At 39.7% G+C, this 19,567-nt stretch overlaps 1 protein-coding gene across 1 annotated transcript in view; it reads left to right on the top strand.

Moving 5' to 3' along the window:
• Positions 1-2,887: 2,887 nt before the first annotated feature.
• banp (BTG3 associated nuclear protein) overlaps positions 2,888-19,567 on the top strand; it is a 45,874-nt gene continuing 29,194 nt past the window's right edge. Inside the window, exons 1-10 of the mRNA XM_034215695.1 lie at positions 2,888-3,027; positions 4,665-4,743; positions 5,154-5,263; positions 5,364-5,563; positions 5,836-5,925; positions 6,130-6,302; positions 8,163-8,402; positions 11,021-11,179; positions 13,742-13,863; positions 15,606-15,677. Of these exons, the coding sequence (XP_034071586.1) occupies positions 4,674-4,743; positions 5,154-5,263; positions 5,364-5,563; positions 5,836-5,925; positions 6,130-6,302; positions 8,163-8,402; positions 11,021-11,179; positions 13,742-13,863; positions 15,606-15,677 (1,236 nt within the window). The 5' untranslated portion in view covers positions 2,888-3,027; positions 4,665-4,673. The remainder of the gene's footprint in view (positions 3,028-4,664; positions 4,744-5,153; positions 5,264-5,363; positions 5,564-5,835; positions 5,926-6,129; positions 6,303-8,162; positions 8,403-11,020; positions 11,180-13,741; positions 13,864-15,605; positions 15,678-19,567) is intronic.

Here is a 19,567-nt window from a genome sequence, read left to right as displayed (position 1 = left end):
AACCTTGAATTAATGCTTTGACAAGTCTGCAGACAGACGGCAGGCAAAAAACCTTTTAAAATGCGTGTTTTCTAAATGGAGATCGGCTAAGCTAACGCAGTATATGCTCCGACCGTCCACACTCACAACAACGGCCTATACAGACATAAATAAACCAGCGACTGTATTCGCCATGACACAGACAGTCTGTGGTTTGTACTTGTTTAACTTTTGTCTAGTTTCTGAACAGATATGAGGAGCTGTGAGCTTGAGTGCTAACAGCTAACGGCTGATGTTGTTTTTCTGTGGTTCTCATTGAAGATGACGTCACGGCTCCGCCTACACTGCGTTACTATAGTTACTGCCCCAGCTACTAAACTGTAATGGAAACGCAGCATAAAGTGAGCCAGTCCTAACAAGCCCTAGCCATACCGCGCGAGGCCCTGTAGTGGAAATGCGCCATAAGAGTAATACATGAAAAACAGACCTATACTATACAGTATGACAGTAAAACAAGAATAGAGTTTAAAAGGGGAGTGATTTGTAAAGTATCCAAAAAGAAAATCTGTTTACAGTTCTGTTTCATATGGGTGTTGATGAGAGATGTATCCATAGATCTCTTAATTTTGCTCTCAAAGTGCACCAGATTGATGCTTTTAACTTCAATATAAAAAAAAAAATCTTCCGTGTGGGGAGTGTTGCAGTAGAAAATTCCACTGTAGCGCCCGGTCATTTACATTAAAAAAAAGACCGACATTTTCTCGATATTTCACATTCTTCTGTTAAGCTAAAACATGATATTACGCTAGTCTGTCCATATTTGAGATAGGCTAATAAGCACTTACTATATCTAAAACTTTCATTTTAACCTTGAAAGCATGGCCTACAGAAATGTTGTTACAATATCCCCCACAACAAGTCATAGATGGCGCTATCACATAAGAGTGTCCATAGAATGACCTGTCAAGATAACCACACCACAAGTTTGATGAAAATATGATTAGTTTACACAGTTGACTTAGCATACTTATTACATGATTTGTCACCTGTCCTAAACTCCCTGCATATCGTAACCATTTACTGTCTATTCAACCACTAGAAGTAGAAACATAAAACAGTTCTTGCAACATGATTATCCAAATCCAATACGTCTATACTGAAAGAGAACTCCTGTAACTTTCACATTGACTCAAGACTATAGTTCTCAGTGCTCCAAATGCTCTGCAGTAGCACATGAACCACAATATTTAGGCATGTAGTTATAATATGTTTTTTCTTTTAATATATTTATGTATTGGGTTGAGAAACCAAAAAAGTCTTACAATAACATAATCACAACGTACATCTTTTCCCAGAAGTAGATTTAGCGAGGCCATATGCATAATAAACAGGATAAAACAGGTAATCAATTTGATTCCCATATTATAACAATATACATTTTAATCACATATGCAGTGGCTCCTGGTTGTTCACATGAAACATACTGGTACATGATGAGGGTTCAACTCAGGAATGTATAGTTTCAAATCCCAGATGAGTCTTGTCAGTCTTGTCTTTTAATTTGTATTGCACAATGCCATGTCTTTTTATGCTGCTGCAACACAAACATTTCCCAAATTGGGAGGTGACGGAGACTGTTCTACAGCTCGTTGCGCTCCATCTTCTCCTTGTGTTGTCGGATCTTTTCTGGGAGAGTCTGAGTCAGGAAGACAAACCGCTTCTCCCTAAGGTGCTGGCCAGCTACCTGCTCCTTTAAATCAATAAAGTAGGCTACTATCTTATCTTATGAGAGGAAATTATGTATTTTGAAAAAGCATTTGTCTTAAAAAACATAGGCTAATGGAAATGATTTGCCAATATTAGTTATACTGAGTTACATTAATAATTACGGAATTGATGTGTATTATAGCTAACTCTGTGGTGAATAAGTCAGTGGTGTAAGTTTTGCAATAATAATGTAAGCATCATTTGTCGGTGGTAGGGATAGTCTTACTGCACTTTCAATTAACTTAATAAATAATAATAATACTATAAATAATAATACATAAAATCAATATAGCATATAGGTAATTGATGTTGTGGATGGCTCTATTTCTGAAGTTGTAAAACGATGTACAATTACAATGTTTTCCTCTGAGATGTAGTGGAGTAGGCCTATAAGAAGCGTTAACATCAAATGCAAATAGTGTAGTAGCCTATACAACATTATACAGTAACTGAGTGGCAGCAGGCTATAGTATTACATTATTTTCCCTCTTGCCTTCAACTCCTAATCAACTAACCCGTATTCCACCTATACTTTCTACTTTAGTACTTTTGTCAGTTGTTTTACTTGCTTGTAAGCGCTTTGAGCATCAGGAAAAGCGCTTAAAAAATGTAATGTATTATTATTATTCCACCACTGGTGTTTCATTTCCTAGCCACATGTCGCTGCTGTTGAAAGATGATATAATTTACAGTACAATAGTTATAATGATGTGCACGTCTCTAAAAAGTTCTCAAAAATAAAACTACCACCGTTTGATAAAGTAGGATAGGCTACGCGTGTTTCTCTTTTTGTGCGATTGATTGATTGATTGAAAAGTTTATTAACAGCTTGTATATTGGGTACAGTACAGTACAGCTCAAAACATACAATTGTTAAGGGGATGCAGACCAGAGAAAGACTTTCGTCTTGTTTACATCAGGGTCCCCCATTTCCAATTCATCATATTGCATAGTGCAGTGTAACTTTAGATGGCGAGCACGTCCAGAAATTAAAATCGACACGATTTCTGTCGAAAGCATATTTTTAAACAATAAAATATCTTAACAGCATAAACCATATCAATGCCACATTTCCTCCTGGTACACAGACACGTATAAGTAACGTTAGTTAAATGTCATATGAGCTCCGGCGGCTCGCAGCTCTCTGGCTCCGCTGTGAATGAGCGAGGAACTAAGGAACTGCCCATGTGAGGAACAAACGGAGCGAGCGCCCATCTCTCGCGAGGAACGACGCCGTTATCGGAATCTCTACAAACAACACGAGAATTCATCATTCACACGGTAATATAACCCAATCTTACACGGTACATGTGTTGTGTGCCAGCAAGAAGCCGACTCAAAATCATAGTTAATTGTTATTTATTCAAACAGTTTACCATTCTTGTGTTACATTTTAGCGGCCTGTAGGCCTTACTAGCAAGCTAACCACCACGCTAGCTTAGACTCATTTGCAATGCTTCGGCTTTAACGTTAGCATGCAAGCTTGCAAATCAGATTTTGTAGTTGTGCTAACTTAGCTAACATTAGCTTGTATCTGTTTCTGCTCAGGCTAGCTAGTTAGCTTGACTTAATGCAAAGTTGCATGTCTTGCCGACATGCTGAAGTAATAACGTTAGCCAGCATACATCCGATGACATTATATAAAAGCCATCTTACACGTCAATTTATATATTCTGGTTTGTTTTATTTCACTCACTTCACATTGTCAACATACCCCCGCCCAGTTAGCTAGCCGCTACGCTAGTTAGCTTACAAGGAAGTAATGTAAGCTAACAATCCAACATCGTTAACTTAGTCAGGCCAGCAACACCTGATCCTTGCATTTTTATAGTTTGCCATCTAACGTAAGAGAAGCAGGGTTTTTCCAGAACAGCTGTAGCCCACACTGACCTCCCATAGCTACCAGAGTTTGCTGGAACTAACATCGGCTGTTAATAAAATGCTCTCGGACTAGGCTGTTTCATGTCATTTGTGCTTGTTGATATGAAATGATAATACATATGAAAACGACATTGCACTTGAATATCTATAGTGGATTTCAATGTGCCCATACATGTAAAGAGGAATCCAGGAGAAGGCGGGCATATCATGTAACTCGCGTTACTGTAACTGGTGTTGGTCTCTGGACATATGTGCATGCTGTAAACGTGTAACATAAATGCATTTTTGTTCAGAGTTTAAGTGATTGAGTATGAAATTCATGCCTACATTTCCTCACAAACCATAAGTCAAAGGGAATTGTCATTGTAAGTGTGTTATTCCCCAGATTATTGAATAAGGTCACTACCATGGCATATAACTGTATGAAGTTGTTTGAGTCTTTTTGGGGGTGGTGGTGAATATTGTTTACATACATGTATCTTATGATGTGGGCCTAAATGTACCTGTCCTCTACTCACGTTGGGGCTGTTATGATTTCATATTTTAACTTGACTATTATCATAGCCAAAATAACTTCACAACTATATTTTCCTCATGTAGAAAATGTTGAAGCAAACATAAATGTAATCATCATAGGTAATCATTCAAACTCATGGTTACCATTTTTTTCAACATCAGTTATTGACGTTGACGATGTATAACGTTACATCCATTAACTCGGACCAAAGCTCAATTAACTCTCAAAAGTCATAGTACACTTAAATGCAGAGAAATGACATATAATTGCTAAAGACTAGTCCTGTAAGGAACACCTTCCTTTTAAAAAAAAAAACCTGAATTGTACAAACAAGTGCAATGCAGTGTATGAATTCTATGAGATTGGTTCAGTCCTTTCACAAACAAAATACATCATATGTGCATAGTCATCAGTAATGCAGACCCAGCTGAAAGATAGTCTGCTTTATAGTAGCATTTCAGTAAGTAAATAGTTTGCTGTCTTGGTAACTTAACCAAGTTTTCCTGTTATCTAATTTCAGCTGTGAACGATGTCTGAACAAGAGTTGGAGGAAATTGTGCAAATAACAGTGGAGGATTTTAACCAGGATGACCGGACAGGTAAGAGTCTTGTGAAACAATATCAAATGTATCTATTTAGTGTATAGGGAATTGATGAATGTTTAAATTCTCTATACTTTTGACCAGATATTGTTAAGTTACTTATTGGGCAAATGCAGCACAATCAAACATGGACATTTCATCAATAATATTTTACAAATTCTCAAGTAATTGATGTTTTTGTGTGAGCTTGCTTGATGCTTAGCGTTTACTGTACAACTATGTTATTCAAAAGCTGCATAATGAACATTTTATTTTAGTTTGGGACTCTGTATCATCAGACACAAAAGTTTTGTGCCTTTTTAATTGGAGCGTAAGCAAAGCTTATATCTAGGCATCCCATAGTGAAATCGAACAATGCAGCTGTCATTTGTTATTTTGAGAGTCTCTTTATATTTGATTCATGTCAGACCTGTTGGACAATCATGAAGACGACGAAGAAAAGCCTCAGAAGAAAAAGAGGAAATTAAGCACCAGCCAAGAGAATAACAACAATAACCAAGACATATCTCTTATTAAGGTACCAACTCTGTCCAAAGCTTATATTTTTTTATATATTTAAAAGTATATGATTTGTGAGTTGAATAACACACACAGCATGTTCTTATTTGTGATTCCAGAACCTGTTAGACTCTTTCACTGCATCAATCAGCCAGCGACTGGAGGGGATTGAATCAAAGTTATACTCTCTGGATGCTACGTGCAAAGCCCTTGGACGCAAACTGGACAGCATGGTGCCATGTGCAAAGAGTCCTATCCAGGTTCCTATGGTGGCAGGGTCTCCGCAGGGGGCCACTCAAACTTGGAACAAAGTGAGATGGTAAGATACAAGTCTTTACCTCCGAGTGCATTTTGCACAAATTGAACATTGTCTTCATTCAGGCTTAGAGTGCAGGAAAGATGGTGATGAATTACAATTGTGAGGCTTTTGTTGGCGTCAGCTTCTATCATGCAGAATAATTTTCATTTGAGTCATCTTACAAAGCTGCATTGTGATTACAGGAGCCAGCCTAACCAAATGAGCTAAACCTTGTTAAAGTGCAATGCATGCCGACATCATCTAACTGCTACCTTTTGATTATTCTACTTCAGCGTTGTACCACAAACAAATGTGATAGTGAGCAGTGAACACCCAAAGGGCACTATGCAAGAAGAAACACCTCTGGAGAATCTGCTCAGCAAGTGAGTGGCTCACATTCACACAATATGCTTTGTATGAACTAAGGTCACTAAACTAACTAAATGTGTAAAGCCTTCCCAACAAAGTGCATTTCCCACCAGGCAATCGAGGACTTTATAGTATCTGAATGACTTAAACCAGGTGGTTGCTGCAGTGATCTGTCTGTTTGTGAGACCTACTGATTTCAAATGTGTGCTTCTCTACAGCACGGTGGCCAGGAAGCGTCACAACACAATCCTTGTAAAGGTCCCGGGGCCAGATGATAGTCAGGAAGAACAAGACAGCGGCTCAGAGGCCAGTGACACTGTTTCAAATGGTGGCCATTCCAGCAATGCGCAAAATGGCCAAAATGTCACACTCATTACGCTCAACTCAGAAGGTATGACTTAGACGCACAGATTTAACATGTATGTTATTACTCTTGTTCCCTTTTGGTAATTCGATAGAAATGAGCCTATTAGCTCAAATGCATAGCTGTTAGTTAACCTTTAACTGGGGCTTGGTTATCACCAGTGTTGGGCTAGTTACTTTAAAAAAGTAACTAGTAATAGTTATAGTTTCTGCTCTCAAAAAAGTAACTAGTTACTTTATTAGTTATTACATTATAAAAGTAACTAGTAACAAGTTACTTTACTTTAAAAATAATAACAATAACAGTTTTTGTGTTGTTCTGTGGCACAGTAAGAGAAAAGACAAATCCCCATCATTGTAGCAATTATCATTATGAAATGTAGTGGAACAATAAAACACAAAAGATATGTTTAGACATTTTGACAGGCATCTTTATTGTAGCCTCAACAATCAAGTTCTAAGTAGTGCACTTGTAGTACAATATGAAATAAAAACAACTACACTCTTTTGGCAGTAAGAATTAAATAAATAATAAACTGTCAGACTGACACTGAACACAAACAAACTATTTTCAGCCTCACAAAAACAAACTAACAGTGAAATCATTGACCTCACATCTGGCCATTTAGCATAAACAAAATCAATAATGGTGGATAAACTTAAGAAGAGGTGCTTTCAGCCTTATAAGTAATCTCCAAGTTGTAAATGCGCTGCTGCTCTCGCTGATACTTGCATCTGCCATTGTGTGTGTGTTGGTGGTGGGCGTTGCCGTGTATATGTGTGTGTGTGTGTGTGTTAGCAAGTGTTTGTGTGTCTGTGTATTTTCCCCATAAGGCAAGACCCGCCCAACTCTGTCTCTGATTGGCTTACCCTGAAATGTTACCCCGTTAACCAATCATCACTCCTCTCTGGTCACTTTCACTTTTCCATGGTACTGTGAGAGGACATCTCTGTATTCGCCTGTAAGTTACATCCCAGGGAGATTCGGTTCAGTTCAATCACATAATGTAACGCATTTAAATCACAGTAACTATAACGGCGTTACTGAATGGGAATAGGTAACTAGTAACGTTATTAGTTACCGCAAAAGGTAGTTGCATTACAGTAACGCGTTAGTGCCAACACTGGTTATCACATATTGAATCGTGCTTTACGAGCTGGTACTGCATCTTCCATCACGTACCTCACAGGTGATTGTTGGACCATCTAGGCCCAAGGAAATTAACATTGATTGTTTTGGTGTCCATATGGAAGGCAAACTGTGTTGATGAGTCATATTCATACCCTGTGGTTCTGACTGTGTTGATCAACGTGATTGGTCACTCTTTTTTTCATTAGCCTTGCTCAGTAATTCCTGCTGAGCCAGAGACATTTCTGAATGGGAAAACCTAAATTAAGTCCACATTGTTTTGAACTGTGTTGCTATTAGTTGTGATTGTTTGGTTGGGTATTTTCAGTGGGCTAGGGAAGTTCCTGGTTGTCTTCAAAGGCAAACTATTAATCATTTATTTGCAGCTGTGGGTTACCATGATAAAAATGTTAGTCAGCATTAGCTAGATGGTACCATATGGTGTTCAAAACAGTGTGTCCCCTTCTTTGTGTGTGTATTTTTGTGTGAGGTGGATTTAACTTTTAACATACGCAGTGAGCAAACAGCCAAACCACGTATTCAGCTTTAAATGATCTTTGATAAAAACACATTTGCAACTCCTCTAATTCCATTTAATGCCACATGGGAGTGCTATTGTCTAACATGACTTATCATATAGGCTCTGCTATATACCTAGGTGTAGTATTTTGTCAATAAGGGAAACCTGCTACCAGTATTTAACAGGCCACATGTTTTCTGAAAGAGAGCCGTTTGAACTGTTCCCTCTCCTGTTCTTAGATGATTACCCAGTGGGCACCTGGTTGGGAGACGAGAACAACCCCGAGATGCGAGTTCGTTGTCCGGTGTCTGCAGCTGATATGCTCCATATCACCACAAACTGTCGCACAGCGGAGAAAATGGCGCTGACACTGTTAGACTACCTGTTCCACCGGGAAGTCCAGGCCATGTCCAACCTGTCTGGCCAGGGCAAACACGGCAAGAAGCAGCTGGACCCGCTCATGATCTATGGCATTCGATGTGAGTCCTTCTCTAACCATCTGGTATTAACAAGTATCAATTTTATGCAGCCTGCTTCACTTTGTGATAGATTGACAAAGTAGAGCTGGACCTGGTAATCACTCCATGATAAGCAGGTTCATAAAAAGGACTGTCTTTATATGTAGGATAAAATAAACTTGCCTTGCCTTGCCTAGGATGGCAAAATGACCATCCAGTAACCTCCAAGGTGGCGTCTAGTCATCAGTGTTTTTATTACACACGTTCAGCGTAGTTTAATTTATACTAATACATCTGACTCAGCTGCGGTTTTAATCCTTGCCCCTAACAGCAATAAATGAACTCTCTGAGACCTTCCCACATTTAATCTTCGTTCCATTATAAAGCGGCACCGAATTGAACACAGAAATAGACTGCAGTCTGTATTCCCAAGGCGGGTTACAACAACATGCATTCATCCTTGCACATGCATTAATGGGCAACACATTTTATAACATACCAGTCTGTAAATGACAAGCACATGTCTGCTAGAAAGATCCTAATGGAGTCCGCCTCAATTCAGTGAACGCTTTGATTCCCCCCTGCAGGAGGATTTAATAAAAATCCCCCATGGCATACATAGAGGCATGCAGAGGCTGGAGCAGGGCCAGGTGACTTTTGGGTGACTCATTCTTGAGAAAAAAAGGAATGAGGGCGCAAGTGCCATGCCTGCCTGTACAGGACCCTTCAGTTGTTTTAAGGGCTGCCATACACTGCCATCCTAATATCCATAGCAACCCCACAGCAATCCCTCTGTCTTGTTTTCCCTCAGGCTGTAGCTTGGTAGTGAATTTATGAAGAAGTGAACTGTCAATGCGCTCACCCCTTAAACTGTTCATACCATTGAGGTAGACAAACACTAAATGCAGCTGCATCCATTCGCACCTCCTCATATCTCCTATAGGCGCATTCACACTGCGGTACTTTTCCCACAAAGGTTCATGTGAACTTAGTTTATTGTGAACTATTTAGTTCGCATGAACTAAGTACAGATCGCGTTCACACTGGAAAAAGTCCGTGGGGGTGGATTAGGCAAATGAAGCCGCTGACGTCACTTGTTCTTCTTCTGCTTTGGGTTTACTGGCAGGCCGCAAACCACTTCAAGGCGTTTACTGCCGCCCAAAGTCCCCGGCCGGAAGTCCCCGGAGTTGGGGACTGGCTTCAGTAGAAGCTGCTGGGACTCCCAGCAGTTTCTACTGAAGCCTTCCGAGTAAATCGCCAGAACGCCGACACCTCCTCATCTCCACCGCTCCCATGTTTTATTTTGTGTTGCCATAAGTTAGTCTCTCTGCGTTTCTGCGCTGGGCTAATGCTAATAATGCTAATGCAAGGATAATAAAATGGCGGCTTCACAAAACTTTTTGGGAGTTTTACGGGGCGTGGTTTGCAATCTGCCCAGCCAATCAGAAATATAGCTCTTTTCTCACAAAAGTGCCGCTCGAAAGTCCCTGCTCTCTAGCAGGGACTTTCGAGGGGGTAAAAAGGTTCACATGAACTAATTTTAGTACCGGCTCTTTTTGGTGTGAACGCGATAAAAGAGTTCACATGAACTAAGTTCACATGAACCTTTGTGGGAAAAGTACCGCAGTGTGAATGCGCCTATTGAGGCAGGTAAGAAGGACTGTCTCAGAGCTGTGTTAACACTGCATGTCAAGAGTAAGTGGAGCAGAAGTAAACAGGACCAGGACAGTTTCTTCCTTCAGTTTTCATAACAATCACAGTCAAAATTTGAATTGACAAATTCTAACAAGTGTTGCACCTGGTTTGACTTTCTAACAGCAATTGCGGCATCACACCAATGTGGTAGCACTTCATCATAATCAGCATATTGAACCGGGAAAGATCATGGAAAATACCCACATCAAAAGGTGTGTGAGAGTACTTTAAATACAATCTATTTTGAATTGCTTCAAAACAAAACGGGAGGAAATCAACCTTTGAAATAAATAATTTCCCTTTTTAGAATCAAACAATTAAAAAATATCTTTACTATTTAAGTATTTGGTGTCATACTCTCAGTCTCAAAAATATCTTATACTGCTTCAGTACACTCGCAGATGAGCATTAAACACCCTTAGCTCCAGCCAATATTTATTATTCTTTAATGGTCTGTTGCTTTCTTTAGCTGTGACAGTTGGAATTCAATCTCAATGTTTTGCGTCCCTCAAGTAGCTTGCAAACATGATGGAAAGCTACATAAATGCTTGTATGACAAGTTCCAACCTTCAGATTTAATGGTGAGACATCTAAACATTTCAGCAGACATTTTCAGCCTGTGATATTATTTCCTGTGAATTATCCTGACTGCTATAACTTGTTCTGCTGATATTACCTTTAAGTTCTGGTGATGGCAGGGACATGAACACGTACAGTCCAGTTTGCCTGCTTACTCCAGTAAAGCTCATTTAGTTTCCTGTACTATTGAAACCGAACGGAGGCGGCAAATTAATGGAGGGTGCATTGCTGGGGGAAAAGGGCAAATCCATAACACAGAAATGTGCAAATGAGAAAGTTGTAATGCACCCATTTACAAACAAGCCAACACTATTTAATTATGTATACAGTATGGGATGACCTTTGATCTCTTTGTGTCCCAACAGGCCATTTGTTCCACAAATTTGGCATCACAGAATCAGACTGGTACCGCATCAAGCAGAGCATCGACTCAAAGTGTCGCACCGCCTGGAGACGCAAGCAGCGCGGCCAGAGTCTTGCTGTCAAGAGCTTCTCCAAACGCACGCCTCGGAGTTCAGCCTCAGGTAAAGCACAGATATTATCAGAGGGCTGCCGAGCATGTCATTCTGTGCAGAATCACAATTGCACATGCTGTAGGATGTCAACTTGTTGTGTGTGTTTTTGTAGTTCTTCATATGTAGATGCGTTGTTGAAACGTAATAACTTAAGAGACATGCTTAATAGCAATTTCCCACCCCACTGCATTAATACGCTTTCTAGGACAACTGATTTTCTTCAAACTACTAAATCTGCTTTAAAATTGGATTATTTGACGGAGAGTGCAGCAATATGAAAGAGACAAACGCCAACAGTAAACCCAGGATGTATGGCAAATCACGAAATACAGATATTAAGTAGGGCTGTTAAACGATTACATTTTTTAAATCAGATTAATCGCAGCTTAAAAATTAATTAATCATGATTAATCACCATTCGAACTATGTCCAAAATATGCCATTTCTTTATGTATATTGGAAAGATAAATGAAAGAAGGCGGATATATCCATTTAACATACAGTATCTATGTTTATTATAACATTTTTCTGTGTGTTAAAATGAAAGACAACCCACACACCTATCAATCATCAAACCGTGGGGTCTGAATTCATTACGTGTTGATTTCTATCAACGGGGGAGTACTTCAGGAAAGTCGACATTAAATATTTTAACGTAATTAATTCAAAAAATTAATTACCGCCGTTAACGCGATAATTTTGACAGCATTAATATTAAGTTAATGATATGATGAGCAATCAAGTATATGACTGGAATACATTTCATCAAGATCACTAGATCATATTAATAAAAATATCCCATTACATTTCAAGAAAAACCAAAGCTTCAACTTCTTGTGAAATATTTGGGAGAGAGCACAATAAGATTCTATGATCTGTATGTTCTTAAAAAAACAAAACACCTACTTGGCTCCACTCTCATAAGTCTTTATTGAGTGATTATGTTGCAATGTTTCAGCGATTGTTTTCTAATCAAATAAGGTTTACAATTCAACTAGCGACCCAAAAAGAGACATCTGCTATTATTTATTTCTATTCCTCATCGGCCAGTGACACCCTCATTGGTTTCTAGTTTGGATTGGTTTCAGTGGTGGAGCATGTTTCATTACTTGATTCTAAACTTTGATCTGACGAATTGAACTGGTGCTCAGCCAGTTTGAAAGGAATGTTTTTTAGTTTTCTCTATTAAGGATAGCCAACAATGAATAGTCATTTTTACTAAGTATCGTAGAGACTTAGCATTACACTTGTCCAAATAAATAGGGTGCAAATTCTGAGTTGCTCAATTTTTGCATTACCAGTGAAATACAGAGATGCGTACATGCTACCCTTTATCACGAATTGGCTGTTTTTATTCACTAAAAGACAAATGATTCCCAATAAAAGTCCACTTTTCTCTTCGTGCCCGTTATAACTTTTCTTTACTATGAATTGTGTAAATAGTCAACAAACACAGGAAGCTTAAAACTGAATACAGATGGTTGTAATCTGCACACAAAGCCTGCTGTCCTTCCATTCCTGCGAGCCATCACCTCTCACCTCTGACCAGCAAGAAATAAGACTGCAGGGGAAACCCAAATATCCTGTGAGCGCACACTAGGGGTGGATTGTCAGCCCTTCCTTTTCAGGCCACACACACCCCAGAGTGTACACCAAAATACTAGTTCAGATGTTGCATGCACAAACGTGCTAAAACGCACACCAAACAATCATTTCTTATTAAATCCGATTACATGTTAATGGACCGGAAAGAGGTAATGCTCCTCCTTTTAAAACCATTACTTATCAGTGAACCCGCAAGAAGCGCTCAGACCAAAACTGTAGTTTTCACAAGCCACCTGGCTTTAGCTTCCTCGTCTGGCAAACCAAAGCACTGATGATTATTTACATAACAGTTCATAGCAGTAATAACGAAAGATGGAAGACAGCCTTCCTTTTTAAAGCAAAACAGAACTTTGGAGGTGTACGCGAAGTGTGCACCTCCAAAGCAGAAATATCAAGCAGAAATATTGTATTTGTAATAAAAAAATAATAGCCAGACTTCTTTTCTTAGCTCTGTTAACTGCTGCATGGTATGCTACCAGAAATGACCCAAAATCCTCCTCCAGAATGGTCTTTTAACAAAACAGTTTTTTTTCTTTTGGGCCTTTGTTGCAGATGACACTGTCCCCGAGCCTTTTTTTGATGTCTTTGCTTGCTTTCTTGAGATCTTTTAGTAGTTTCAGAGCTGAAGTGGATGATGAGACTGGTCCATGCAGGGGCTTCAGGCTGCTGGTGTGAAAGCGGGTGTTTAGACTGAGGCCTGGAGTTGGTGTTTGGCTGCTAGACCATGAGTGTGTTTGGATGGCTAGCTTGAGAGTCCTTGTTGTGTATTTAGGCGTTTGATGAAGTATAAGCAGATGGCCTGGCAATTGGCCAGTTGTTGTTGTTTTTTTCTGAGGAGGTTGCTAAGGCCCCTTGCATGATGTGTGTCAGTTTGTGTGTCCTTATTTCTTATGTGGAATCACTTTCAATGTACTCCTGACCTACTTTTACTGTACACATGACAATTCTGTTTGTCCTCCTTACCAGAGGGAGGCATGGGAGATGAAACGGGACACATTGAGGCTGCTACCCAGCAGACCTTGCACTACACACTGGCCAATCAACAAGTCCAGTTCCACCGTATCGGCGAGGATGGACAAGTTCAAGTGGTGAGTGTCAGACATGCCATCCTTCACTGTTTCTCTCAATCCATTATCAGACATCTGTATTTGTTGGAAAACACATTTAAAGCAGTCTCGCTAACACCAGCAACACTTACCATTACACTCGCTGATGTTATATGAGGGTCTCATAGAGCAGGGTTTGTAGTTTAGGCTGAAAGTTCATTCCACCCACCAAGGTGACACATGCAGTGTTCTGCAGGGATATAGTGCAGCTTATGTCAATGAAGGCGTTGCCCAATCTCAACGAGGGAATGACCTTGGACAGCTGCTATGGCCAAAGGTCACAACCAGGCCCACTACAGCGCTAAGGGTGGGCGGGCAAGGAGGAAGTGACCGCATCTTCCATATCTTGTCCTCCCTGTGCCCTAAATAACCAAAAATACACTTTGAACCAGTGAGGAAGTGATTATTCCTTGATTTAACTAAATGGCATCTTGAAAGTCTTAAGGAAATCCCTTTTTTAGAGGTAAACTTTCCTATATTAATCCATTGTTTATCAATTAGGTTATTCATTGAGTGAGAACAGCTAGTCCCAGTTTGTATACTTTTTAAATATCCAAACGGCTGTTTAAGGATACACACAAGCTGTGAGATGTATAAGAGCTTTTTATGAGGAAATTAATATTTTTTTATTGCATATTTGTCGATTGCAAAGCCGGTGTTACCAACTAAAACAAATCTATTCTAAAAAATAACACATGATCTGAATATAATTCTTGTATATTTAAGGGGAATGTTCTGCCTCATCTACGCATTAGTACACCGCCTGCATGTGATGACAGTGCGGAATTAGTTGGCTCACTTTATAAAGGATGGGTAATAAATGGTAGGAGTGAATTAAAGGGTGCAGCTGAGCTTGAAATGTATTTAATACAGCAGGGGAAATCATAAATACGTACCGGCTGCATCCATCGTCTGATAGTTAATCAACTAAATGTGTTCCCAGATTACACTGATTTATTATTTTTAATCACATTCAGTATATTGAATCTCAAGAAAAGCTGAGTTCACAATTTTGTTTAAAAGTCTTATTCTTATATGAACATTGTACCCCAAATAAAACATGAATAGCTTGCTACTTGGCTGAGCTACAACACGTGCTAGCTCAGTGGTGCTGTTGTAGGTTCAATAGAAAGAAAGTAGTTCCTTAATGAAAGATCGTGATTTCTGGAGAACCACATAGCTGTTGAGTTTTTCTGGTAATTCGTTAGCGCTTTGTGCAACACAGTCTAATGTAGGTGCATTATATTCAACATACCTACGGTTGATATCTCCAAAATTCACCAGCTCACAACAATGCAATTCTGATACATATTACTCTAGGTAAACAACAAATATTTCTCTTTAACTACTGAAGCCTCTTGCACAATTTTGAATACATTGCAAATTATCATCATTTTGAATTTGAATTCCCATCTCTTATATTAGTCACACTTTTAAAATGAATTTGTTATTGGCCGAAATGAAGAGGAGGAATGTTTACAGCAAACAAACCCAGTTGTATTGTTCATTTGGGGGACTGAATATTATTTTAGGGCACACTACAAAACATTTATTTCAATCACATTAATGAATAATTGTGCAATGACTGTATTTAGATTTCTTTATAGTTAAAGAAAGTGTTTAGGAATAAAGGTAAACAGGCCTTTGCAGGTGTCTTCATTTCTTGACCACCTTGATGTAATGTTCCAGCTTTAGACGTCTCATTCTTCCTCCGTGCCTTTCAGATCCCACAGGGTCAGCTGCACATTGCCCAGGTGCCACAAGGAGAGGAAGTGCAGATCACACAGGACAGTGAGGTAAGCGTGTGTGTGATTGTGAGAATGAAAGGGAAAAGGAGAAACAGTCAGCCACACCTTTTCTTGAGTCATCCTTCCTGATGAATTAGGTGTCTAAGCAAACACGTTGGTCCGGAGAGTTTGTCTCCAGACGGCATTAAACTGTAGCAGTGAACTTGTGCTTGAGAAAGAAGTGGTTTCCTGAGAAGTGGTTTATTTCACTATGTTCATGTCAGTATGTTGCGTTTGAAATTTGTTTTGTACTTTTGTTGTCTTCGGGCTATCTGATAACTCGCTTCATTTAACTGGCTATTTGAAATAATCAATTACATCTGTGTGAGCACGTAGATTCAGAAAAATGCACTCTAGATTTTTCCATGACTCTACAGACAGAAAGACTTCAGCTTTGTATACATGTGAATGGTAAAATTGACGTTTTAGCATTAATGAATTAATAATGGATTAATTAAACAAGTTGCATGTATACTGTACACCTACATTTTGCAGAAATAAAAAGACTTCTTAAACATTTTATTAGTCAAAACTGTAGACTGGTGTCCAGCACATTACTCTACAGAGCTACAGTTCCCTTCTGATAAGGCTCTCTTTCACATTGAAATCTTGCCAAGTGTTTCTCAAGGAAATCAGGGTTGGTCCCTCATAGTTCTGTGAAAGAAGATTTTTTTTCACATGTTTTAGACTTCAGGCTATTTCTCTTTTTAATAAACAAAATGTACAGCCTTTCACCAGAGCACACTATTCTTTTCATCTGTCAAAAAGGTTTGTTAACCATTTACCATTTCCGTTTTTGAGCCCTCTATTTTTTGTTTGCCCATACAAATAGCCATCCCAATGAACCTCAGTAATACCTGACAACATTTAAGTCATTAGTGAATTTAAGCAAAAGCAGATGTTGTCTAATGTTTATATCCTCCTGCATGGGGTTATGACTTTTGTTTTGTACATAATGCCCAGATGTCTCGTGCCCCCACCAGACATGCACTCTGCATGCACACACAGCCGTGGCATGTATCTAATTCCAAACCACAGCGACTGTTAAAGAGGACATTTCTCATCAGGATCACTGTTAGTGTTTTTTTCAGGGACGTGGATTATGTCAGGGCGCCAGTCTATGTACACACACACACATGTAATCACATACTGTATATGACACGTGCCACACATAAATGACAGCTTGACATATGTGCAAAAGCACTTGACACCTTGACGCAGTGCTTTTCTAATTTCCTGTTCAGTTGTGCTAAAGGACAAAGAAATGCACGATTGAGAGACGGAGGCAGAAAAAGCTCTGAAGCCTTTCCTGCTCTTTGTGTCTGAGCCTAGATATTTTTCTCCTCTCCTTCCTATTCCATGACATTGTTTGTTTTTTTGAGTTCAAAGCTTAGCAACAAAATCCCACTTCTTCCAACTGCCACTCATAGAATATGTGTTCATTAGGAACGGGCCCCTTTCATCAAAGCCATTGGTTTCAGCATGCTTAAAAAGGAAATGAGCTGTTTGAAAGATTACACTGTTCTCTCACCATATGGCAGCCCCAAAATCATTCGAGATATATATATATATATATATATATATATATATATATTAGAGCTGTCAAACGATTACAATTTTTAATCAGATTAATCACAGCTTAAAAATTAATTAATCATGATTAATCACCATTCGAACTATGTCCAAAATATGCCATTTATTTATGTATATTTTTGTGGGAATGGAAAGATAAATGAAAGAAGGCGGATATATCCATTTAACATACAGTATCTATGTTTATTATAACATTTTTTTCTGCGTGTCAAAATGAAAGACAGCCCACACACCTATCAATCATCAAACCGTGGGGTCTCAATTCATTACGTGTTGATTTCTATCAACGGGGGAGTACTTCAGGAAAGTCGACGGGGGGGGCGGCGGCTAGTGGAGTACTTCGTGACCACAGAGTGTGAACGTTGTGATCAGCTGTTTTAGCGCAGTTCTCCAGTGAAGGGGGGGGGGGGGGGAGTCTCCCTCCGCAGCCAGTTGGCGTAGTTTTGGCACAATTCCGTTGTACAGACCGACGTTAACAGCAGCCCTGTCTGTGCACACGGAGACCGACTCTGTCGTCCGGTGATCTAACCGCCTTCTGGAAAAGCTTCACAAGTACGTCGGTACGCAAATGCGCTTTGTGACACAAGTGACGGTACGCATTTCAGAGAGATTACGCACATAACCTGCGTACCAGTTATGTGCACCCCGTACTACAGCAAAAGTATTCTCCGTCGGGACTTCCTGCAACAACACCACGCCGTTATCAAAGATGTTCTATTGAGAAGACGATCACTACGTGACAAAAGTTTTCAAAACCGTGGCTGCTGAAATCAATCTTACTAACTGCTGTCTGTGCAATTTACTCCGCGAGTTGGCAGACTTTATTTTGCTTCCTTTAACATCATTTTTCATGGTGGGGCTAAGCCATTTATTGGTATGGGTGTAGCCTACCCCAGCCATACCCTGGCGCTGCCACTGGTGGCACGTATGGGGCGGGCCATTCTGCACATGCGTTAAATGCGTTAAATATTTTTACACAATTAATTCAAAAAATTAAGTGTTGTCACAATACCAACATCTTGGTTTCGATACCGATACCAAGTCAAGAATTGCGATTCCGATTCTTTTTCGATACTTTTCTTATATTAGACAGTTATCATTGCCATTAATTGCCTCGGCAAACTACGAAAACGTTTGTTTGTCACAAAATAAATGACACTGGTTTGACTTAGATTTGAGGGCATGGGCTTGAGCATGATGTAATTATGTTATCTATCACATTCGCTAACCTGTCTGGATGCCGGTCGGCGGGTGATTAGCCAAGTTTGATGTGTTGGCTCCCTTGGTTTGCAGGGATCTAAAACATGTCTCACAGACAGGCCTCGTGGTGTCCGTAGACTTGCCCTCACTATCAGAGATATAGCTCAAATACTTCCAAATTTAGCTTCTGGCGTCTTTTTTGTCAACAAGCCGAGGCGCAGCGGCAGTTGCACTCCCACTTGCAGCCATGTTTTTCCTTTTCTCACATGCTCTGGCAGCTAGAGCGTGGCCGCGTGGCCGCGTGCACGAGAGAGGGGAGGCACTTAGAGCGTGTTTGAGAGGGGAGGGACTGCAGGCACGGAGCAGAGCGCTGAACACACACGGCTCTTATTAAAACGCCGCTTTCTCACCGGAGTACTTTCCCCCGTAATTCTTAAAGTACCGATACTAATGAAACGGAGGAATCGTAACGTTTTTAATGGCAGGGTATCGCGGTATCTTTCAAGTATCGGTACACCGTGCAACACACACACACACATATATATATATATATACACACATGAAATCAATTAGCAAGAGAAAAACACTGAGAATTGAGGTTGGATAAATAACGCTTACAGGATGTCCTCTCTTATGCGGTCTTGTTAACATCACTGTGGGAGTTCAGAAATGTAACAATGGTCATTGCATCTTGATGAGATTGCGATAAGCTTGTGCCTTTTGAAATGGGTTTTTGTTTTTGTTTACAAGAGCCTTGGTGAAGCCAGAAATGACACAAGTGTTATATTCAAGGACATGCCAACAACTCAAACTCTTATGTCATCGGGTATAAAAACTCTTCTTCTAAACCCTGGAAGCTTAAAAACCTTTAAAAGCTGTTGTGATACTGAGTCACTTACTTAACACTGTCATGCAAGATTATCTCATAATCACACTCTCACCGTAGCACCACTAAATGCCTTGGATTACCTTGTGACAATTCCTAATGAGGGAGTCCTTAAGGGCAATATGAGGGCAAAGAAATGGGCAAGATGTTTTGATTTTATGGCTCAATGATATTGTATGTATTTTGAAATGACGTATATTCCCCTTCTTTTTTTTTTACA

Source organism: Gymnodraco acuticeps, unplaced genomic scaffold (genome assembly GCF_902827175.1).
Source record: "Gymnodraco acuticeps unplaced genomic scaffold, fGymAcu1.1, whole genome shotgun sequence".
Taxonomy (NCBI): domain Eukaryota; kingdom Metazoa; phylum Chordata; class Actinopteri; order Perciformes; family Bathydraconidae; genus Gymnodraco; species Gymnodraco acuticeps.
The sequence above is the reverse complement of the archived record's forward strand: the minus strand, read 5'-3'. Positions and strand labels throughout refer to the sequence as shown.